This window comes from Protopterus annectens, chromosome 11.part0 (genome assembly GCF_019279795.1).
Source record: "Protopterus annectens isolate FY-2018-M chromosome 11.part0, PAN1.0, whole genome shotgun sequence".
NCBI lineage: Eukaryota > Metazoa > Chordata > Ceratodontiformes > Protopteridae > Protopterus > Protopterus annectens.
Window position 1 is genome coordinate 1109764091 of NC_056745.1, and position 26555 is coordinate 1109790645.

The 26555-nt window shown below is 33.8% G+C and overlaps 1 protein-coding gene across 1 annotated transcript in view; it reads left to right on the forward strand.

Annotated features, from left to right (window-relative positions):
- LOC122815715 (differentially expressed in FDCP 6 homolog) overlaps positions 1–26555 on the forward strand; it is a 762040-nt gene that overhangs the window by 527760 nt on the left and 207725 nt on the right. Inside the window, exon 5 of the mRNA XM_044088463.1 lies at positions 17606–17752. Coding sequence (XP_043944398.1) covers positions 17606–17752 — 147 coding nt within the window. The remainder of the gene's footprint in view (positions 1–17605; positions 17753–26555) is intronic.

A 26555-nucleotide genomic window follows, 5' to 3' on the forward strand; every position in this document is an offset into this window, starting at 1 on the left:
AATATGTTTACCCAAGGCATAATGATCATTACCTAACGTAATGTTATAGATATGTTCTCTGATTCTCTCTTTTAATCTCCTATTAGTTTTCCCTATGTAGAATGCAGTACATTTACTGCATCTAGCCAGATAGATCACATTGCATGTCTGACAGTTAGCTGATGTTATGATGGGATATATTATGCTAGCAACTGGATGTACAAACACATTTGCATCATCTATAAAAACACATTGGTTACACTTTAGACAGGGTTTTGTTCCTAAGTTCCTACCTTGGCCATCACTTACGTGTACTAAGCTAGTGTGACATAGTAATTGTTTAAGATTCCTTTTATTCTTGAATATGAACCTCGGTTCATTGCCTACCAATCTCTTAATGTTATCATCAAGCATTAAGATGTCCCAATGTTTCTTAAAAATATCCATAATGGATTGTATATTTGAGGTAAAATGAACCGAAATCTTAACTATGGATGGATCATCAATATTAATGCCAACAGAATTAACAGGTTGCTCAGGTTGTTCAGAGAAATAAGGACAGGCAGAAGTGGTCCTAAGAGGACTAGTGGCAGTAATAGCCTCATTAATCTGAAAGGAACTATAGCCCCTGTCCAACAATCTACTCTTCAAATCAATTAATTCTTGTTCATAACCAGTAACCAATGGATTAAGTCTAGAAGCTCGTATTACCTGGCTTTTAACAACACTCCTAAAAACATGCCTTGGATGCATACTGGTTCTATGCAAAAGAGAATTTCGAAAGCATGTTTTTCTGTGTGTTAACCAAACCATTGTCGAATCTTTCGATAATAACATCCAAAAAAGAAGCATTAATTCTAGAATAATTCAAGGTAAACTTCAAAAAACAGGATGCGGTATTAATTTCTTCATAGAATCTCAACAAGCTATCCTCATCACTGTTCAAAATAAGAAACAAATCATCTACGAATTTATGATAAAAGCCTACAGATCCTTTGAAACTATCCATAGTAAATAGCTCTTGCTCTTCCCAACAAGCCATGACAATATCGGCGTAGCTATTCGCACATGGCATGCCCATAGCTACGCTATCTTTCTGAGAGTAAATGTTGTCATGGAACAAGAAAATATTATTTTCAAGGACTGTTTCCAGGAATAGGCATAATAAATCAATCTGGGTAACAAGCTACAATGGGAACCTAAAAAATTGTTAACATATCTAACACCTACATCATTAGGTATAACGGTAAATAAACTGGTAACATCCAGTGTCACAAAATAAAAAGGGGTATCATAGGTTCATAGGTTCATAGATTAGTACTAGGCTAACTGCCCTTGCGAGACATTTTAAGCCTAGCCAATTATCCCCAGTGAGATTCAAACCCTGTACCTTGTGTTTGTAAGGCAAACACCTTAACCATTAGGCCACAAGGGGTTTCAAATAATCATAAAATTCAATTAAAAATTGTTTACTATCCCTTAGAATCTGTGGTCTAGTATCAACTAAAGGTCTCAAGAAATACTCAATAAAAATGGATAGAGGTTCAGTCACCCAGTTCTTACCTGAAACAATAGGCCTTATTGGAGGGTGTATAGCATCTTTATGGATCTTAGGAGGGCCATTTATGATAGGGATCAAAGGGTATCTGACTTTCAGAAAACAGAAAGTTTCAAAATCAATATCTTGGCTAAGAAGTATGTCGTCTAACATATTATGAACATTTATAACTTTCCCCTCAACCTCATCTAAATCTGTAATACTGTAAAAATGTTCATCTTTGAGCATTGTATACATACATTCTATATAATTATCTGTGTCAAATACAACCATGGGGCCACCCTTGTCGGCTGGTCTTATGATAATGGAAGTGTCATTCTTTAAATTACTAAGGGCTTGCCTTTGTTTGGAACTTAAATTCCATTTACTGTATCTGGAGTTTGTTGTGATACCAGATTGATGTAATTTATGTAAGTCTTCCTCCACCAGTTTATTGAAAATATCTAAAAAGGATTCAACATTTAAACATAGGTACTAGGTATTTTAAAAATTGCTTTGTGTGTACTATCATGGCTTAAACAGTTAGAACCATTAAAATCAACTTTATTTTGGTGTTTTATGCAGTTACTTTTACACCTTTATATTGCATCTTGACATTATAGTTACTGCCGTGATGGTCCCGTTGATGCTACTGACTGTTTGGGATATTATTTTTGTGTTATATATTATAGCCTCTATGGGACGCTTATTTCCTTGGAGCTATCAGTGTTTATTCATTTGCTTAATTGTTTTGTTGATTTGGATTCTCCAAGGTAACATGGCAGAGACTCAAACAACATTGGCAGAGATTCATACAACATCGGTTGAGCTACCTTATAATCCTGAGTCCATGTGAAATACTGTTGACGCACCGGACCGTTTTTTTTAAATGCCATTTCCGGTTCCGTGAATCCGTTGGCATATTACGAAGTCTCTGAAGATGATGATGCTGGTTGTGATAATGTGAATCAATTCATGGGGTTTACCAAGGCACTGGACAACTTGGAATTAAATTTAACCAAGCTGAACAGGATGCAATTGCAGCGCTATCATTTTGAAGTATGTTTGGTGAGGAGAATTGTGCCACGTGTACTGCGCATCTTAAAGATCCCTACAACAGGTAACACTTACCCCATATTACTTTATAAATGGCAACAAGTGAATCTAGATCTAAGTATGAATTATATGAGACTTTTAATTGATTTTTTTCGCCCTGAAGAGGACGATTTGAAAAAGACTGTAATTGAGCAACAGAATGACATTAAGGCTAAGTATCCACCGTCCCATGTTGAAAAAGGCATGGAACGGGTTCTTGATAATTTGCAGGTTTTTGAAAAGAGACTCTTATTTTAGAAGAAAGGGAAGATCACTAGGGACACTAAAGACTTTGCTGTAGGCCATGTCTTCACCTGGCCCAAACCAGCTATGCATAATTCTGCCTCTGACATAACAACTATTGGACAAGCTGGCATGATACCACCTTTAAAGCATAATGAAAACAGTAGTATCCCAATTCACGCTGTTAACAAGAGTGCAACTAGTATTGGACCTAAGGACATTGAACCTAAAAATATATCATATGTTCAAGATGTAAACATTGATAGACCTTCAGTAATTGGCCCTGTAATAATACATAGTAATGCACAGGATGGGAATAAGTCACCTGTGAATACTAATTTGAATGATACAGTTAATATTGTTTCAAATGCTCCTATTGTTGATCCAGTTGTTAGACCTAAAGAACGCCATTTATATAGTACTCGTATTACTGCTAGTAGTGAATCTAACCCTTTCCCTATTGCCTTGACTCAATCTGTGAAACGACAGAGGTCATACAGTCGAGGAAGACAGAAAAGGAAAGGCTCTGGGGGGGAACACTCAGGACCCACTCTCAAACGTATGTGGGAGAAAATAGACAATCTTTAGTCTATAATCTTTCTAGCAGAACATTATCTATACATGAAGTCCAAGTATTAGAGAGAGGCTTATCATTTATACCCACTTGTAACAGCGATTTATCAGATACAATCATTGATACAAAATTATTTACTCGCAATGTTCAGTTGAAAGTTGATTTTAATGGTTCTGTTTAAGCCATGATAGTACACACAAAGCAATTTTTAAAATACCTAGTACCTATGTTCCAATGTTGAATCCTTTTTTAGATATTTTCAATAAACTGGTGGAGGAAGACTTACATAAATTACATCAATCTGGTATCACAACAAACTCCAGATACAGTAAATGGAATTTAAGTTCCAAACAAAGGCAAGCCCTTACTAATTTAAAGAATGACACTTCCATTACCATAAGACCAGCCAACAAGGGTGGCCCCATGGTTGTATTTGACACAGATAATTAAATAGAATGTATGTATACAATGCTCAAAGATGAACATTTTTACAGTATTATAGATTTAGATGAGGTTGAGAGGAAAGTTATAAATGTTCATAATATGTTAGACGACATACTTCTTAGCCAAGATATTGATTTTGAAACTTTCTGTTTTCTGAAAGTCAGATACCTTTTGATCCCTATCATAAATGGCCTTCCTAAGATCCATAAAGACGCTATACACCCTCAAATGAGGCCTATTGTTTCAGGTAGGAACTGGGTGACTGAACCTCTATCCATTTTTATTGAGTATTTCTTGAGACCTTTAGTTGATACTAGACCACAGATTCTAAGGGATAGTAAACAATTTTTAATTGAATTTTATGATTATTTGAAACCCCTTGCACATGATACCCCTTTTTATTTTGTGACACTGGATGTTACCAGTTTATTTACCGTTATACCTAATGATGTAGGTGTTAGATATGTTAACAATTTTTTAGGTTTCCATTGTAGCTTGTTACCCAAACAGATTGATTTATTATGCCTATTCCTGGAAACAGTCCTTGAAAATAATATTTTCTTGTTCCCATGACAAAATTTACTGTCAGAAAGATGGCGTAGCTGTGGGTACGCCATGTGCGAATAGCTATGCCAATATTGTCATGACTTGTTGGGTAGAGCAAGAGCTATTTACTATGGATAGTTTCAAAGGATCTGTAGGCTTTTATCGTAGATTCGTAGATGATTTGTTTCTTATTTGGAACAGTGATGAGGATAGCTTGTTGAGATTCTATGAAGAAATTAATACCTCATCCTGTTTTTTGAAGTTTACCTTGAATTATTCTAGAATTAATGCTTCTTTTTTGGATGTTAATATCGAAAGATTCAACAATGGTTTGGTTAACACTGGAAAACACAGAAAAACATGCTTTCGAAATTCTCTTTTGCATAGAACCAGTATGCATCCGAGGCATGTTTTTAGGAGTGTTGTTAAAAGCCAGGTAATACGAGCTTCTAGACTTAATCCATTGGTTACTGGTTATGAACAAGAATTAATTGATTTGAAGAGTAGATTGTTGGACAGGGGCTATAGTTCCTTTCAGATTAATGAGGCTATTACTGCTGCTAGTCCTCTTAGGACCACTTCTGCCTGTCCTTATTTCTCTGAACAACCTGAGCAACCTGTTAATTCTGTTGGCATTAATATTGATGATCCATCCATAGTTAAGATTTCGGTTCATTTTACCTCAAATATACAATCCATTATGGACATTTTTAAGAAACATTGGGACATCTTATGATAACATTAAGAGATTGGTAGGCAATGAACCGAGGTTCATATTCAAGAATAAAAGGAATCTTAAACAATTACTATGTCACACTAGCTTAGTACATGTAAGTGATGGCCAAGGTAGGAACTTAGGAACGAAACCCTGTCTAAAGTGTAACCAATGTGTTTTTATAGATGATGCAAATGTGTTTGTACATCCAGTTGCTAGCATAATATATCCCCTCATAACATCAGCTAACTGTCAGACATTCAATGTGATCTATCTGGCTAGATGCAGTAAATGTATTGCATTCTACATAGGGAAAACTAATAGGAGATTAAAAGAGAGAATCAGAGAACATATCTATAACATAACATTAGGTAATGATCATTATGCCTTGGCTAAACATATTAATGCAACAGAGTCTACACATCAGTTTAAGTTTTTGGTATTACAGGTTCTATACCCAACACCCGAGGAGGTGATGTTATTAATTATACCGAAAGACGTGAGGTTAAATGGATTATTAAGTTTAGGGCTGATAAGAGCCCAGGTTTAAATGAGAAAGTTCCACTTAAGCCTGTTTTATTTAATAGGAGATGGAAGGCATGTAAGAATTGAATACTGGACGTCCTTATATATATTTTTTCCTATTGTACGTTTTTTCCTATTGTACATGTTTATTTAGTAGGAACCTCTAATTCTGATGTTTGCTGGGCAATTTAATAACAGTCCTCATCTCTAATTTGGCTTATTTATGATCCACTAATTTATTCATTATTTATGATTTATTATTATTATATGTATTGTTATTTTTGCAGGGAGTTTTTATTGATACAATATTAACATAAGATTAATTTTTATGGAGCTTATATAAAACACTCCTTATATATAAAGTATTTTTTATAGAAAAATTTTATATAATATTCTTTATAATAAATTAAAAAAAATTGTTTTATAATACTTTCACAGCACATTACATATTTATATATTATAAGATGCAATATATCTATCATGTAGACAAGGAATGTATTTATAGTAGGGTGCTGTGGTATTTTTGAAATTAATGGTTTTAATATTATTATAGTGTTTATATACTATTAGGAATATATTTTATGTAAGTTATATGTTGACATTTACTACAAAATGTAGTTTATATGCTGATGTTTCATTATGATATTTGATGCTATGAATACTGTTATAACTGCATTTTTAGTCTATAAATTTTGATTTTTTAAAAGGTTTGTTTATTTAATTATGCTTCGACTTTTAAGTGATTTACTTTACCCATGCAGGAAATGATGTCATGCATTTTAATTAGTATTAGGTATTTAAATGTATGTTTATGTGAACTTTGTAAGTCTGATGAAGCCCTAGTGGTGAAAGCACTTACTTTCTCCAATAAAGTCATATGCTTGCCAGCTTGGCGTTTTGAATTTTTTATCCTTTATTTTGGTGTTTTATGCAGTTACTTTTACACCTTTATATTGCATCTTGACATTATAGTTACTGCCGTGGTGGTCCCGTTGATGCTACTGACTGTTTGGGATAAAAAAAAAAATAGTCTTGCGTACCTCAACTTACACCAATGTCCAGTTTCCTTTTTCACTTGCTGTTTAGTACAGCCCAGGGTCACTTCCTGTTGTGTTAGTTCCAAGAAAAACTAAGTTTCCACCACAAAGAGACAGATAAAGAGGATACCAAATGCGAGAGTTTAAAGTCCTAGAAAATATTAGCCATAAATGATCCTCTTTGTCAGCCATGACAGTAATTCCACACATTCTGCTTCCCTCACATCCTTTTATTGGCGATTTTTGGGATAACAAAACAAAAAGAGAAACACCAACTGCTTCTTCATCACACCATGAATACAACTACAATATCGTCGTCTTCTACCTGCATCCTTTCAAATAACTAAATAAATAAACTGCTGCCTGCATTATTTACTCGTGGCACCCAGTATTTCGACCTCAAAATCATTAAACGCCAAGGAATTAGGTACGAATGAGAGATCATGCAGCATGGGAGGAAGAAAACCAGAAAGCAGTATGCACACAAACACAAAGCCGACTTGAGAATACAGAAGACGTCAAAATTACACACATAATCAAACTGAGCACATAACAAGCAGAAATACATAAATAGGTAGGCTAAGCTAAAAACTTGGCAGTACTATTAAAAATTAAAAGCACGTGCCACCCTTACAAACATTAACTCTACCAATGTCCACTTTAAAAAGGGAAACAATATCAGGGCTAAGAATGCATAGAAACAGAGACTGTAAAGTTACATTTTCAATACACTAGTAAGACTTACCTTACCTATGAATTAGCCAAACACTGGAGAAGATGCAGGCAATGCAAACATTTCAGAAGTCCTTCACACGAAAAGGAGATGACAGGATTCACTTCAACAGAAAAGTTCCACACAGCAGCAAATCTGTTTTATTAGGGTAACAGTGGGCTGGGCAAGGCAGCGATGACATCACAATGTGGGAGGATCACAGGGGATTCTATACAGCATGCAAATAAGGCAGTGTTTATTGTCACTTTGGGGGAGGAAACGTCCCGGGATCTACAAGAAGAGCTGTGGCAGTTGTGACATCATTATTTAAGAGCCGGATAGACGGTTTTCAATTTGGTTTGAAAAATGAAAGTAAAATAGTACAGAAAGATAGGAAGCTTAAGCTGTAAAACAGTTTAGAGGATTTATTTTTAAAGCTGCAGTTATTTTTTTTTAGGCTGTATCACATAACGGGGACTTAAGGAGACAGCAGGTAGGGCTATTTGAATTGATATCCCTTTAAAAGAATGGCTCCTAAAACTACATGGAAATCTACTGAAAAACAAAAGAGATTAAAGAATAAATGAGAAATACAGCCTATTTATAAAACAAACTATTATTGTGGACTATGCCTTTATTAACAAGTCTGTTTTGATATGTTATAAATACAAGGTAAGATCTACACTGCTTTTCATATGTTGCATATATATAATGTTTCGTTCATAACTTAATTTGATATAATATAACATACTTAATTTACCATCAATATATTTATAATTAACACTTTAAGTATTCATTTTATATAAGTAAGCATACCATATAAAATGCGTTACCTCAGTATCTGCTTCATAGTATAGAATACCACTTAGCTGTGTATTACACTTTAATTTCACTCAGCTATAATAAATACAGTTATAAATATTTAATATTCTATGTAAGATACAATGAAGGGATACATTGGAAAATATAAAGTAAAGAAAAATGGAGGGTAGGGGAGGGAAAAAAGTTTTTATATATATATATATATATATATATATATATATATATATATTTTCCTGTACAGATGGCATATTATATATAAGTCTCTCTAAACTCAAAGTAATAACAATGCATAACATATTCAAAGCCTTCTCTCTTCTAATTGCACTTTATTTAAGTCATAGAGAATAACATTCATATAACAGTTTCCATCTCACTTCTAATCATACAGTACTGGTCAGCACTGAGCATAAACTGTGTTACACTGTCAGAGTACAACAAGAATTCGCAATGTAATTATTAAATATGTACATGATATACATTTGTTCAGGATAGGTAAATATTGCGAAGGTAGTGTAGTATCTGTGGGTTTAAATGCCAATGTATACATTAGCTCTGAGAAGCTGGGAGATGTTATATGTGTTTATATTACAAGGCTTATTATTTATATATTAATCTAACCTCTAGGGAATATAAACAGTTAAAAATAAACATAGTGCTTTTAAATGACAAAATAGAGCAGTAGGAAAAGTTACAACATTACTTTCATGCTTTGAAAACTTTTTTTTATGACAGTTTTGCAGTTTCTAGTATGGGAAACAGATAATATGCTGATTCACATGTATAAAAACATTTTTTTTTTACTGAAACTTGGCTGTTTTCCGCCGAAAAAATAAGGGAGAAAACTTTGAACATTCTCCTTACGTCGTGCAATTCACTCACGAGCTATTTATTCATTTGGAAAACTTTCTACAGTTTGTGGTATCATCTCTTCTCTCTCTGAACTCCCTCAACGATGTGAAACAGCTGGATGATGTCATCACCATGCGACAAACATTTCCAGGAATTGCAGAACTGTATTTTGACTGTAACTTGGTTTAACAGTCTTTTTTGTTTACAATCAACTGTTATTTACTTAAAATGATCCTTTATATGGTTGATGACAAGATTGCATATTACAATAACATAATATCTTCATCTTTTGCGACTTGAAGAAAGGATTACAGAACAGATGAAGAAAATGTAAAAAGAAAAGAGGTGAGAGAGGAGATGGTTATGAGAGAACTGTGTGAGTATTAAAATGTAAATATCTATGTGCTTTATTCTTAGACCCTACAAGTGTAAATACTGATGGTAACATTCATTTTTGTATGTATGTGTGTGTATATATGTGTGTGTGTGTGTGTGTGTGTGTGTGTGTGTGTATATATATATATATATATATATATGTATAGATATGTATATGTGTATGTTTGTATATATGTATGTATATAGAATATTTTTTTCTCTCCCTCATCTTTCTTTGAAGTATCACTGCATACTGTGATTATGGTTACCATACTCAAAGTTAATATCTTAACAAATTTTTGCAATCTTTATATTTAAGTGTCATAAGTAAGGTTATGCATATCATTTCAGAATGTTTGCATAGCAAAGAATTGAATAACAAAAGTGGTATACTAAAAAGAACTTTGCAAATAGATATCTTATTCTGCCACTAGTGAAAGCGGTTATATATACATGTGTTTATAGTGACTACATCCCATTTGGGGATGATACAATGTTTATTTAAATGACATACTGTTTATAATTACACTTACGTCTTCTAAATAGTCATTCTAAATGTAACTATTTACAAGGGATCCTAACTACATGTTAGCCTTGTTTTATTTTTTTCTCTCTCTCTCTCTCTCTTTTTTCTCCCTCTTCCCTCTCGTGTTCATGTATATAAGTTAAATAAAGGGAAGAGATATAACAAGAGTTACAGACATGTTAATACAAAATAGCATTACATTTAAACCATGGTTTGAACAATAACATTGTGTCCCGGATAAGGTATTATATCTGATAACCTAATAGAAATGTTATTTATACACACAACCTCTGTTATCTATGTTAATAGTGAGGCAGTGGGCTAAATTACTTAGTCCTTTTAAATAATCTGTTAGACATTTGCCTTATTTTGGAATGTAAATCATATTTTGAATCTATTAGGTTACATAGGTTTCTTATTAGATATGATATCTATGAGCGTATAAACCTTCCAGAGAACACTATATGTGGACAATTAATGATTTCATTAGAATTTGGTTATCTTAATGTTTCTAACTTAAAGTATATAAAGTATGTTATTAGTGGAGTTTGTACTCTGTTGTTGCAGTTTAGGGGTTGATCTCAGTGACAGATGTCATTGGGAATAGGAGGTTATAACTCCAGGTGGGGAGCGTTGGGGTGTTTGTTTTTATTTAGTGTATGTAATAATTTTTTTAAAAAAGAGTTTTGTGACATTCAGAGTCCTAAAGACATGAGATTTAATATTTTTACTAGGAACAAATTCATTTTCTTGTGGAAATTTTCACATTATACATATAATATTGATATGTTACTAACACATCTTTCAGGTACAATTACATAATATGACTATGTTGAAAGGTATGTCACTTAACATAAATAGTTTGAACAATCCATATAAAATAAGTAATTTATTTAAATATCTAGCTTTTCATAAACCTAATATAGTATTCTTACAAGAAACCCATTTAACAAAAGATACTATTAAATTTCTAGATACAAATAAATACACAAATATAGTAAGCTCAGAGGTGTAGCAATATTGTGGAACAAAACATTACCATTACCCAGAATAATCAAAACATACCAAGACAATAAAAGTTTGCTTTGCTTGGCTGTAGTTGAGATGGGTAAGAAACTATATACATTAATAGACAACTATTGGTTACCTGGTATTGGTACTAATACTATTAGACGCATATTGAATCAAATAGTTTCACTATCTGAGGGACATATCATTATGGCAGGTGACTACAACTGTATCTTAGACCCTAAAGATAAACCACTTCAGGAAAAAGAAAAATTACAGCACAAGCTAAACAACTTATAAATTTCATAGACTTATACCTACTCAAAGACATATATCATTTTGTGGGTCATAACTCATTACAATACATGTTCTATTCTAATAGATACAAAACATATTCTAGAATTGATAGAATATTTCTTTCCACACAGATAATGAATAACTTGACCAATAGCAAAATTATATCCTGCCCAATCTCGGACCATAATACTATCATATTTGAACTTAATATTAATAGCTCCCATAGTGTCCAAATTAAAAGGATTCCAGCATATCTCACACAACTTATGGATTTTCAATTATTCATAACAGAAGAGACACAAAACTTCATTAATATAAACTCAGCATCAGACACACATGATATATTTATTTGGGATGCTCTTTAACCATAGTTATATGGACAAATAAACAAATGGTTTCATAATAAGATGAAAATATGGGATAAAGATATAAGAATAATACAGGATAAACTGGATTCACTATACACAAATAATAAAGACAACCTGTCTTCAAATAATGTAAGGGATGAGATATACAAACTAAATGAGAAATATAGATCTATCCTACATCATAAAACAAAGATAACACTAGAAAAATATAGGTTTCTTGCTTATTCCATAAATCATAAACATCTAGCAAACCTTAAGAATAAGACCAAAAGATTAAATAAATATAATTATATTAAAGAAATACATTCTGCAAAAAAGAAAAGAGAAGTACATAGTATCCAAGATATATTAGAAGAGTTTAGATGTCACTTTCATGAAATTAATCAATCCACACAACAAATTCAAACACACGATAACATAAGAGGTTATATTAACAAGAATATATATAATAAACTAAACAAACAACAAATAGAAGTTATTGATAAACAAATGACTTTATCAGATACACAAAGTCAAGTAAGTAAGCTTAAACTAAACAAAGCTCCAGGTAACAATGAAAATATTCCTGAAATATATAAGATAATGCCCAAAATGGCTATTTCCTTACTACACAAAGTATATAATTCAGCCCAAAATGATAATATTACACCCCCATCCTGGAAATATACATTTATATCCCCTATTTTAAAATCAAATAAAGACCCAAAATTCTGTTCCTCATACAGACCAATATATTTACTGAATATCGATTATAAGATGTTTATGAATATATTCTCAGAAAGATTAAAGAAATTCTTACCCCACTTAATAGATGAAGACCAGACAGGATTTATAACTAACAGAAGTACTTTTGATAAAATAAATGAACCCTAGCTATTGTAGACTTCTCACAAAGGAAGAAAAGGAACTTATCATTAATTAGTCTTGATATTAATGTGGCCTTTGATTATATTAACTGGATCTATCTATTTACTCTTTTGGAATGCTTACATTTTTCACATAATTTTATTAAGCTTCTAAAACATTTATATGAAGAAACCTATGCATATATCAAAATAGGGTCATATATTTCCAATAAAATATCTATTACAAAAGGTACCAAACAAGGATGTCCTCTCTCTGCTGTACTATTTACTTTGATCATGGAGCCCTGGGCAAATGAAATAAGAAACAATAAAGAAATAGAGGGTTTGGAAATGGATAAAGACAATATAGCCAAACTCTAGCTGTTTGCAGATGATGTTTTTATCACCACAAAGGGAAATGACTCCTCATTCTTGTCATTATATGTATCAATTAAAACATTTCAAATGATGTCCTGTCTATCATTCAATGACAATAAAACAAAAATTCTACCCATATATCCTAATAATAAAAAAATAAAAAAAGGATGATAGGAAATAATACATATCACATTGCTAACGCAGATCAAATCACATATCTTAGAATCATTCTTGCCAAAGACATTAAATCAATAATTCAATTAAACTATAACAAATGTTTACAAAATATCCAATAATTATTTTCAAAATGGAATACAATAATATTAACTACTGAAGAAAGACTAACCATTATAAAAATGATAATTCTACCTAAAATCTTATACATAATACAATCCATTCAAATTCTACTCTCAAAAAGATTTATAAATAAACTAAACACTTTAGTACTAAGATTCTTTTGGTCACAAAAAAAATCTAGAATTACTATTAATCAACATACTAACAGCTGGAAGAATGGTGGAATAGCTTTCCCAGATCTAAATCTCTATTTGATTTCCACTATAATCAGATCCATTTCTCAGTTCTTAGATATAACCTATTTAGCTAAATGGAAATCTTTATGTGAAGTATCAGCCATGGAACTTATAATGAGACCAACAACATATCAACTAGAATTCATAAACACACCTTTATATGGATCTTAAAAGAATATTTTATCACACATACTAATCCTAATCATACTGCCAGTTACATACATAATATTATAATTAACTTTAGAAACTTTATATATAAACATGTTAAATATAAAGACTACTTTTGTTTATTTCCTATAGCATATACACATAAGACTTTTGTTACCTCACATATTAATAAAATTTCTCAACTGAAAAACAATGAACTCAAATACTGGTGCCAGCTAACTTATGAATACAAGATTAACTCAATGGATCATATTATACAGGAATATACACTTAATAATTCCTCATGGTTAGATATACAAACACAATTTCTTCAATCAACATTATTACACCAGCATACATATTCAGGTAGTATCTCCTTTATTTACAGACTTTTAAGAGAAGAAACATTTTCTTGCGCACATAACTACTGGAGTTATTATAGTTAATTACTCATAATTCCCCAAGTGAGCAAGATAAGGTCAATATGTTACAATCAGCTGGGAAAACATCATTTTCTCTGAAATGGAAGATTTACACATGGAGATTCATGAATATATCCTTTTGTACACCACAAATAATGGACAAAATTAATAAAAAACAGAACATATGTAATAGATGCAACTCTAATGTAGATATTAACTGGGCACATATGTTTTTTGACTGTCCAACCTTAAATATATTTTGGAATAAAGTAAATGACTTTTTTACAAGCACTTTTTTCAGACTTCATATTGAATAAATCATTAATCATATTTAATACACCTGTTCCACAGTGTGTTAGGAAAACCAAATACTCATTATTGTGGACTATATTGGCAGTGGCTGGAAAGATCATAACAAAAAATTGGATTTCAAAACATCCTCCTACATTCTCTGAGTTTACTAATTTATTAAAAGTAGTTAGTCATTTACAGATAAGAACCACAACCTCTAGCACATCTAGAAAGACATATGAACATCATTTATGGGTTAACTTACAAAATATGTTGCAAAAAAATTATCATTTTGCATAAAGGTAATTGACTTTCCTTGTCATTCATGATAAGTTACAAAAGGAAGGTTATAGTGTATGTTAATGTATAAATACTGGATGTCTATGTACATACTTTAGTTTGTTTGCTTTGTTATTCATATATTCATAGTTAAATGCTATAAATACATGTTATCAATTTGTAAATCTGTAATGTAAATTATCTTATATATGTCTATGTAATTGTTTTCATTATAATCAAAATCAATAAAGCTGTTTAAAAAAAAGAATTAAGATTGAGAGGCATGATGCATGGAATCTCCAAAAAAAAGGTTATAAATAGGAGTAGACTATACAGAGATGGCAGAAGAGCTTGGGGGGGGGGGGTCAGTTGATGGGAAGAGGATTTTGATAGTAGCACGATGTTAAATATGGTGAGGAGTGGACATTGATGTCATATTATGGGCCACATAAAGGTAGAATGGATACTCTGGATGAATTTTGAGAATGATGAGTTTCATCGGTGATTCCAGAAGAAATTGAGAGAGGGTGTGAATAATCTGAATCTGTGGGCATATGACATATAAGATGAGGGAGAAAAAGGCAGTTTGTCTTTAGTAGGGATGTGTGTGGGCAGATAAGTAGAGTAGATGCTGGTTGAAGAGGATATAACACAGACAATTCTTGATGCTTGTATACTTCATAGAGCATTTTCAGATAATGCTGTCATGTGATGAGGTATTTAAGGTAGTGGTGGAACCTATAGAAATGAAAGGGAGCAGAACAAGTTAAGTGGCTTAAGAATATTATTTTGTAGGATAGAGGCAACAATAGGGATGAGTCTGTGAGGTCTAGAGTGAGAGAATGGGATGGGATAAACGTAGATTGGTGAGTGGAGGCGATGGGTTGCAAGTGTTTGATTAAAAGAAGGTGGAAGGAGAAGCTCCACATGACAAAAAAGAAGTTACAGAATTTGCAAAGGGGCCTATAGAGGGAGAACATTCAGGAGAGAAGTAATTTAGAATACAGCTGCCATGTTAGAAGGGGGAGTGATGGTGTAGGGGAAAGGAGGAAATGGAATCAAAGTTTTGACATGAAAGTTAAAGGAAAGGAATATAAAAATAAAGAAGGAAAGAGAGATAGTATGAAAAAGGAGACTGGGGTTTATACTAACTAACTTGCAAAAATGATCACAGGGGCCATAAGATGCTTAACCATATACACCTTTAAGAAGAGACACTTAAAAGTTCTTGTTATTCTTGCTGAGCACTTAATAGTACCCATCTCCCAAATCAAACAGGACTGGACAGTATAACAGTAGTGTAATTGTTTACCTACCCATCCAGTAACAGGACTAGACATTATAACAGTTGTGTAAATGTTTACCTACCCATTCAGTAACAGGACTGGACATTATATAACAGTTGTGTAAATGTTTGCCTACCCATCCAGTAACAGGACTGGACATTATAACAGTGGTGTAAAAGTTTACCTACCCATCCAGTAACAGGACTGGACATTATAACAATGGTGTAAATGTTTACTAACCCATCTAGTAACAAGATGGACATTGTAACAGTGGTGTAAATGCTTACCTACCCATCCAGTAACAGGACTGGACCTTATGTAACAGTTGTGTAAATGTTTACCTACCCATCTAGTAACAGGACTGGGCATTAAAACAGTGGTGTAAATGTTTACCTAACCAAGCAATACTGATACTGAACAAATGTTTAATAAAACAAAGCTTACAGGTCAAACAAACCCTTCATCAGTGTAATACACTGATGAAGGGTTTGTTTGACCTGAAAACTTTGTTTTATTAAACACTTGGTCAGTATCAGCGTTGCTTGATTTGTTTCATACCGCATCCAGTATTGGTTTTATGAACTAAGCTTTGTTCTGGAACTGTTTGGCTTTTTGTAAATGTTTACCTACCCATCTAGTAACAGTTGTGTAAATGTTTATCTACCCATCCAGTAACAAGACTGGACATTGTAACAGTGGTGTATGTTTTTATCTACCCATCCAGTAATCAAGACTAGCAATAAAAGTAGACACATTGTTTATTTGTTGGTGTAAATTTATGTTCCTAATATTACTGTTTGTAGAGCCACTGTTTTATGAAGAAATAGAGAGACAAGTAGGCCTGAGTCTTTCACAGAGTCAACAGCAGGACAGAGATCTCCTCAGAGCACAGTAGTGTTATGGGTATAAGAAGCCTTGTGCTTATTTATTGGGATAGTTCAAGGATTAAAGGTCTTTAATTTTCTTGATTGATGTAGTTGGGACCTTTTCAGTTGAGCAATATGCTTGGATTTGTACATAACAAAGGGGAAGTGTATTTGATGTTGGGTCTGAAAAGGGAAGATGACTTCTTTGTATCTTGAAGATATACCCTAGGAAATTAACTGTGCCAGATACTAGGATTTTCTGACTATGGTGGAAACATGATGATCAAATGAGAGAGAGTGTTACCCACATAAATAACCATGTCTCTTATGACTGTATCTGTCTGAAGAGGAGTACCACTTATAGCATATGAGGTGGGATCAGCTTTTTTTTCTGAACACTACTATGATGTACTTTTATACGTGTAGTTTAGTAACAGTTTCAGTACACTGGTTATATGCATATTCCAGCCCTTGTTGGAGTGCTTTAGTATCAGTGGATGAGTAGGTAACAGTGCCAACATGAAGTAATTAGCAAACTTGGTCAACCACACTTTTGTCACATTAACTTAGATGTCTGCAAAGTAAATGTTAAACAAGAGGGGGCTCAGCACCAATTATTCTGGTACCCACTCATTACAATTTTACATTTCAAGAGAGTACCAACAACTTTTACAACTTGGCATCTGTTGGATAGCCTGTTTTCTGTCTAGAGGACAATGTAGGTGGGTATGATATGTGATTTGAAGTCAATTATAAGTAGGGATTTTGAAAGATTTGTGATAACCTGCTCTCAAAGTATCAGAACACATAATGGCTCCCTTACATGTTCAGGTTTAATGTTGGTCTCTCATTTTATGGGCCTGCGTAATGTCTGTGTCATTTCTTCACCTCTGCCTCCTCCTGCAGGGTTATCTGTGGAAGAAAGGTCAAGTACGCCGGAACTGGAATGAAAGATGGTTTGTGCTGAAGCCCACAAACATCTTCTACTATGTGGATGAGGACATGAAAGAACAGAAGGGGGAAATTCATCTGGACAGCAACACCGTTGTGGAGGTATCAGTAACTTATAGTAAACTTATTAATTTGATGTAGATAAAGCAGATTTGTCAGCAGTAAAGCAAGTACCAAATGATTATTGCAAAATTCAGCTACAGATGATGTGAAAACTGTGACAAGTTCCTAATCTTAATTTAATATTATGTTGTTTAAAATGTGCTTTTCCCTTTCAGGAATGCTGTGTAATCAACTGCTACTCTCCTTACTGTGAAACTGCTTGTAAAGGAATCTTGACAAGGAAAATTTCCAGATGGAATAAATTAAATCACATTACTTTCTCAGCATTTTTCATTAATGTCACCAGTCACTAAATGCGGTCAGAAGAATTAACTTTAATATTGTAGCACTCAAAATAAAAGTTCTAGAAATTTGACTCCTAATTTAATTATTGCAAAGATGGAAAAATGCCCAGCTCTGTGACACAGAGGGATGAGGCTCTGACTGTATCCCAGACATTGCAAGACATACCTCTCAAGTGTCTAGATATTTGCAGAATATCCAGATTTTTCATTCATATTTTTGGCCTGTTCCTCATAAAATTTGTAGTTCTCTAGCAAATCATTTAGGAGTAAAGTCACTAAATAATAGCAGAAATGTCAGTTTCAGACTTCATATCCTTCAGAAAATGCATAACAATACAAACACTATTATTCTAGCAACTTTTTTTAGTTTATAAGAGCAATATTTAAAACTCGTTCCTGATTTATCTGTTCCACCCCACCCCCCCACTATCTTTGGCTTTATCCAAATTTCTTGCACTAATTACCCATTCTAAAGACTTAAACCTTCCCTGTAATATAAATATGACCTGCTAGACAGACAGACACTTTTCCCACATACTAATCATTCTCTGGAACAGGCTCACTATCCATGTGAAGTAGAGTTTGTCCCTAGTCCAATTAAATTGTAATTTGGACAGTTGGATGGGGAACAGGAAATTCATCCCAGGTTTGGCACCTGTGTCTCTAATGGACACAGGCAGCCTGTAAATGTTTCATCTCCAAGACCCCTGCTTACACTTATCAAAGGTGCCAAAACTTGTTAGAGATTTGGCATGCATGGCTTGTCATTAGCCTAGTGCACACCTGTGAACCCATCAACCTAAAAGACTGAGAGGTATGATCCAAGATCATTTAGTGCCTCAAGTGCTGTACATGAGTGTCTACATCCACAAAGGAAGGCATAGCAGGCTGTAACATATGCCAGCATGCACTTCATCTGCCAGGAAGGAGTAGGGCTGTAGTAGTAAAAACCCTAATGGCAGTCTGGATGATATTACCCCCTTAGTCTCTCTCCCCCCTTGGGGGAATGAATTGGCCGATTTGTTGGGAGAAGCCTAATTGTTGGAAGGCAGCTGGGAGGTAATTATTACAAAAAATGTTAGAAAATGAAGCAAGTAACCAGCATCATTAATAATATATGTTGGTGAGGGCTTGTTTGTCCACTCTAACTACTCTGCGCTCATTTCAGGGCTTATCTTCATACTTTGGGGGGTGTTTGAAAATTTCTGACATTATTCTAAATGTCAGTTCCTACATTTCTGACACTTTATGTTTCCACATTTACAACAGTATTCTAATATCAGCTAAGCACTGTGTCTAGGAACACGGTTTCTTTGATATGTTATTTTAATCTCCCTGCCACAGGTTTTATTTATAGTAGAAGTTTGATCTAAGTGTAAAGGCTCTTTTGCTGATACAATTCTTGAATCTGCATACACATAAAGCTTTTCAAATAAACATCATAACAAATGAAAATATGTATTCAGGCATGTCCTACAGATTATTCATATACATACTCATATTTTAGTGATTAATCTAAGTGGTGTCCAAAGTTAAAAAAACATTTGTTCATATAACCACTAAACTCGATCAAAAGCAAATTGCCCTTAAAATCCACACTGTTGCTTTCATGTAGATTTTTTTGAGATGTCTTTATCATATTGTCTCTTTTTTTGAAGGCTACAAAAGTCCAGTATAGCCTCATAGCAAGGATTAGGTGCATTTGGAAACAATGATGCCCTGAGGTTGAGATATGGTAAACTGAATACTTTATTGATCAACATTGTTTTATTAACTTTGACATTTCTTTCTTGGGTGTTTATTTTATTTTATTTATTTACCGAGAAATTCCGACTGGACGCAGGTCCTTTTTCAGCGGATGCCCAGGGAGAAAAGTTCCACATCATGTACATGATAAATAGAGATACAAATTTGCAGCAATAGTAAACAACATTACAGGTTGTTGGCTTTAATGCAATAACAAGCTATTGATTATCAACAGTATATATTGTAAACGTTGCAAGTTAAGATAGTTTCTCGTCATTTATAATGTGTTTGTGCGTGAAGCCTATGTTTGATTACCATTATTTGTTACAGATCATACTTTGGATTTCTTCACAGGAATAGAGGAACAGTGATGAGTGGTTTGGGGTATACAGAATCTGATATAGTGTGTACAAGAGACTATGCAGACTGATTTGTGTTGTACACTCATAATATCGAATGTACCGGACCTTGAACTTCCTATTGTACCCCCCGCTAAATATATATTCCAACTCCAAGATCACACTACAGTGAGGAAAGCGGAAATTTCCCATTCTTCACTGTACCACAATCTCAGAAAAAGCACTTTGAGGTTCGGTACATTCAGTATTATGAGCATTCACAATTCGTGCGATTTGCTCATATGATATAGACCCGTGTTATACTGCAGAGTCATGTGGCATAGTATTCAAAATTTGAGTACCATTATCAGGTCGGGAGGGCTGGAAAAAGTGGGTTTGGCATGGTTATGTGTGTTCTAAACACAGTCTAAATGCTGCAACATCAAATTTGCAAGTAGGTCCCAGAAGCATTTTACTCATGAAATGAATGCTGGGAAAACTGGAATTCTAACATGTGTTTTCAAGAAACTTTGTATCTTCACAAGTGTATGTTAGTGACCATGACAGCAATGAGCATGATGTACAGGAATGTGCAAAACCTAAAAGGCATAAACAGCTGTGCAGTACATCAGTTAGTGCCCAGAGTGCAACACAAATATTTTCACTTTGGATACAGTTCTAAGACTGTGAAAAATATGCATAATATTTGGTTTATCATCACCCACTTGTCATACCAAGAGTTGCACCGCAGGCAATAAAGTCAACAGTAAGGTGTAATACCTAGCTTTTGGTTAAGGGCGTTGCAACTGGAGTTAATCATTCTGCACTCTCGCATATTAAGGATGTCACATTAGTTCTTGTCTATGAATCCCTCATTTCACTTCAGCATACCAAATACCATTAAGTGTTGCAGGTGATGGGCCATAAGTGAACAGTGTGCCCCACAGGTCAGCAACAAAGCTGAATGACCATACCTACTGTCTTGGGATGATATGATGCTGACACTTGTTACACAAGTCATGAAGTTGTTTGGCAGAGTCGAGGAACAGATCCTGATGCACTTTTCTTTCTGAACCCTAAGGAACTAAAAAAATGTATATAATGTTTCACCTAACACTGTTTTCTGTAGCTTTTGTTCTTAATGTAACATCTGGCACATACTAGGCAGTTTGAATATAACCTTTCCAAGCTATTAAGACTTATTTCTAAGTCACTGTATGTGTTGAATCCAGTATGCTTAAACATCCTTTTTATTTTTTCCAGTTTTTAGCAGTCTTGTCTTTATGCTGGATCACATCTAATCATATGACTTTAATTTCTACCAGTATATCACTAGCCAGCATTCTGTGGTCATCCACTTTGCATAAATTTCCGATTGATTTTGTTCTGATGAGTATTTTTCTTCACAATGATTTGGTTAAAAAGTTACTCTGTTCCTCATGTCTGACACAAACATCAAGACGCATGTTATGATCTGGTTAAAAAGTTGCCCTGTTCCTCATATCTGACACAAACATCCAGACCTGTGTTTGCTTCTTCAGCTCCTTACTTACTGAGTTATATATTTATTTTTATTGCTTATCAGCAGGTTCCTGCAAAATGAAACTCCAGTCTGTTTTTCTTAAGTGATTCATTTTTAAACATATCAGAGACTTTTACATCTCTTCAAAGACATTGCAAAGAAAATCCACTTTAAAACCTTTTTACTTAGACTGGAGCCCAGATTTTTCTTCATTCTGCCAGTTTCCTAAACATGCAGTCAGACATCATCCTGTACTTGTATTCGTGGTAGCATTTTTAGTTTAATGGATGCTACTTGTTTTGAATGATTGTACACATACTCTTTAAGTTCAGAATAAGAAGCCAGTGTAATAAAATTTTTATCTGTGAATATTTTATCTATCAAAAGCATTAAACACGTATCAGTAGTCTTACATTTGTGCTTACACAACTGCTGCTTTTGGTAAAAATGGATAACTGCAGCAATTTATTTATTTATTTATTTATTTATTTATTTATTTATTTATTGCAGTTGGTTTACCAGGATAGTCCATTGGGCCACAAAAAAACCCGTTTTCAATGGAGTCCTGGGGAGAAAAGCTCCAAAAATACATTTTACATACCTACAAACATATATTCACACATACACCCAAAGGTTAACAATAAGGTAAAAAAGCAAAAATGTACAGCTAGATACAGTGTGCAAAAAATGTAATAATATTAATTTGTACATTAGACTAATTTTGGATGTATTACAGATACAATTGCAAAAAAAAAAACACATTGAGGAAACATCAAAATAAAGTATTTACAGAACAATTTATTTAATGTTCTGTACATCTAGGCATCATCAGAGCAACATTATGTAATGCAAATGAGGAACAAGCAGTTAGGAAATGGTACTTAACTGTTAGCTAATACCGAATTATAGTATCTGAAAAGTGAAATGAATTCGGACATCCTTTCCCTTCATCTAAGAAAGTATATTACTACATGTATTACCTAAAATCAAAATGAACTGCACAGCCCTCAATATGTTTGTCACCTGCTCTCCTACAGTTGGTACCTAAAACACAAAGTGAACTGCATACTCCTCCCTGTGTTTGTACACCCTTACTCCTATACTTTGTACCAGAAAAGCAAAATGAACTGTATACCCCTCCCTACATTTGTGCACCTGCATTCCTGCACTTCGTGTGCTTTTCTACCAACATTCTTCTAACTAGCCTAACCCTTTTAGACACTTCTTGTGCAGAGCTGTCCTTGTTCACCAGTTATTCAGGCAAACTGGTAGAATTTTAACAGTTATGTTTATGCCCTTTAAATATGTATTTAATATACTTACTAGTTTCTAAATGTTTTCATTGAATGTGAAAATGGAGAATGAGACCTAGGCATTTTATTTTTTAAGCGAGTATCATAAAATAACAGCCAATACATTGCCTATCCTGTTTCAATTCTTAGAAATAGGTCAGTCCAGAAATCCCATGTTCCCTTCTCTCTGGTAAAAAATCACACATTACCCCTCAAGGGAGGAAATTCAACAGACAATACTAATTTTAGAACTATAACAATTGTATCCTCTGCTCGACAAAATTCTTGAAAAATGTATTCAAAACATTTGCTTAACTATCTCCTGCAAGAAGAACTCCTATACCCCAAAAAACACAGCTTCCATCCCTCCCATAGTAACTAACACTACACTTCTAACCTATTTATAGATGCTGTCAATAAAGCTAGATATAATGGCAAACTAGTTTACTCCTTATTTCTAAATTTGGCAAAACTTTTAACACAGTTTGTCACAGTAAACTACTACCTCAAATGTCCACGCTAAGTCTGTCTCAGCCCACCCTTCGGTGGTTCAAAAGCTACCTGTCCAGTAGGCTTCAGTCAGTAAAATGGCATTCCACCATCTCTCCATAGCTCCCAGTCATCACTGGTGTATCACAAGACCCCATCCTTGTCCCATCCTCTTTAATAGTCTAACACTATTCACACACCCACACAACAGGTCTGCCTAATACAATATGCAGATGACTCCACAGTCATATGCACATGTTACAACCTGGAAAATCTCCATAAATTTACTCAGGAAGCTTTAATAACCACCAAAACATGCATTGTACCTCACAATTTATGCTCAACACAAAAAAATACAAATTACTTTCCCCCCAAACTCCTCTCATGAAAAAGCAAAATTTAAAGTCATATCTCTTAATAACACAACCATTGAAGTCACTTCTCATATCAAATCATTAGGGATGATAGTGGATGATAATCTTACATTTGACCTGCATATACAAAATTGCATAAAAAAAATCTCACCAAGAAATAGGGATGCATTACGAAGCCAAAATCTTTTGCAACAATGCAAATAAAATGACACCTGCTGCTACTTACCTCCTCCCCTCACTACTTTATGGTGATTCCATCATTATTACTAAACTCCAGGCATCACAAAAATCAAAACTTGAACAGTGCTGTAATAGTGGTGAAATTTGTAGCAAATACCCCTTTCAGAACCCACCATTATAAAGCGTAAAAAGCCTAAATTGGTTAGAACTACTTCATCAGCAAATATACGCAGCTTCTTACCATCTACAAAATCATCCATCATCCATTTTCTACTTTAGTACTAAATGCCATTCTAGACAACTGTGTTCCCACTCAGTCATTATAATCCATTGACAAAAATCTCCTCTGTGTCCACATACCTATCAAATTTGCTGGGCATGTCTGTGCTCATACCATGTTACTAAGGCCTGGAATCCCTTACCTGTATTCATCAGGTCAGTACCCTCCCTCCAGTCCTTTAAAATTTCCTAGCCAAAATTTGTTTCTGTTCTTGCTCAACACCAGGTAAACTAAGTCCCTAAATATGAACATGTACCTATTCATACCTTACACCTCTTTACTCTTCTTCACTCACTTCCTTACTTCGACCAATTTCTCAGCCCAACTCTCTTTCTAAATATGCCATTACCCTGTTTTTTTCTTTCACTTCATATTGCAGTTGTTTGTATTATACGCACCTTTATTTTCTCAATAAATTGGCAAAAAGTTCTCTAAATATTAAATCATTGTCATACAGATTATATCTATTCTTTACCAATGTTTTCACATTATGTCTAATTTGGTATAATTATTTAACCGTAGATTAATTTTTGTATTATTTCTGGAGTTGTAAAATTATTGTTCTCAAAATATTTTTGCAATACTTTTTGAGGTTTTCTACCAGGGTGTCATCTAAAAATGGGCACTTACATAGTAGGACTTCCCTGGTAATCAAATTTCAATAAGTAAGTAAACAGTGCACTTGTTTATTGATTTACTTGTTGATTGGGATAGAACACTTACCTCAAAGGACCATTTCTAGGCTCAACCTGGGGTATACAATCAAAGATAACAAAGACAAAATAATTTGTACAAGCAAACCCCAAACATTTTATATGAGCACTGTAGGTACACTGAAGGAATCAAATGATTATCATAATAGTCATTGACAGTTGAAACTGTTAAGTAGCCATTTGCACTGAGTTGTGAAAGAGTAATTTTGGCATAGAAAAGAAATGAAGATAAGAGAAAGAGAGGTATGGAAATGAAGTAAGGAGAACAGGTGAGAGATTAGGAATCAGATTTTTTTTTTGGGGGAACAGCAATTTGTTTCCCTGGGAAAAAAATCTCTGTTCTGGTTCTTCGCTGTTTTGTATATTTGAGATTTAGGGGTCGATATAAAAATGTTCGATCATCTGATCATTCATTGTTATAATATAGACCGGCAGGTTGTTTATGGTAAACTGAGCACTTGGAAATAAGACATAAGATCAAACAAAATGACAACAACAGAGGCCCAAGTACTGTTTTGCACAGAGCTCTTCATTTATGGAAACTGTTGTCTCTTGGAACACTTTTTTTTCTTGTGGCACTTATAGGTCCTTATGTTAATGCAGTCAGCCTAAGTGATTTTTATATACTTTGTTAAATACAGGTTAAGATTTAATCAGCATATCCTATGTAGAAATAAAACAATTCTGGACAAACAGTATTAAGAGTCAAGGTAGTGGCCTCAGAGTTTGTTAGTGGGATAAGTGGAGATGATTTCAGAAATGCAGGGCAAGGTTAATTTATAAACAAATTTTGGGAGAAAAAGGCAGAAGCTTTAAAGCATTTAACAACAAATAGGTGGAGAGCACAAGACAGAGTTAGTTTCACCAAGGGACAGTAGGATCAGGTTTGTTAATCATAATAATCTTAGGGAATGGACCAGACTTTATGATCAGCAGCTGAGGATATTATATCAGTGGTGTCACACCCCTAGCAGATAGTGGAGGTTGGAGTTGTTTAAAGTAAAAAAATGTGGAGATTTGCTCACCCAGTAGCAGAAAATATCCATATGTTCTGGAGATGTCCTAAGATTAGGCAATACTGGGAGTATTTAAGAAGAACACTTAAACGCATACTGAGGTTGGACATCTTTACAAAATGAGAATTTTGACTATTTTGGATTTCTCTAGGACTGGAACATATATTTTTAAAGACCTTACAAGTTTATTGGACTTTGTTCATGTTAACATCTGCAAAATATCCTCGGTCCCATCATAGGAAGATTTAGATGTTTTACTATGCCAGCAATATTTTATATTCCTTTAAACAAACCGGTACACCCAATTATCTTTCCACACCATGGTTGACTTTGTTAGAAAGCAATGATCATTGATATTATTATGTGGATTAGAAGTGTTAGTCTGTCAGATATGTTGAATGTTACTAGCATTGAGGTAGATGGTAAGCATGTACACTGCAAATATATTCATTATTATTATGTTAGATATCTCTCATATAGTTTTGGGTTTTAGTAAGTTTTAGAATATATTATTATTTTGTTATTTTCTGATTGATTATGTTTAATGC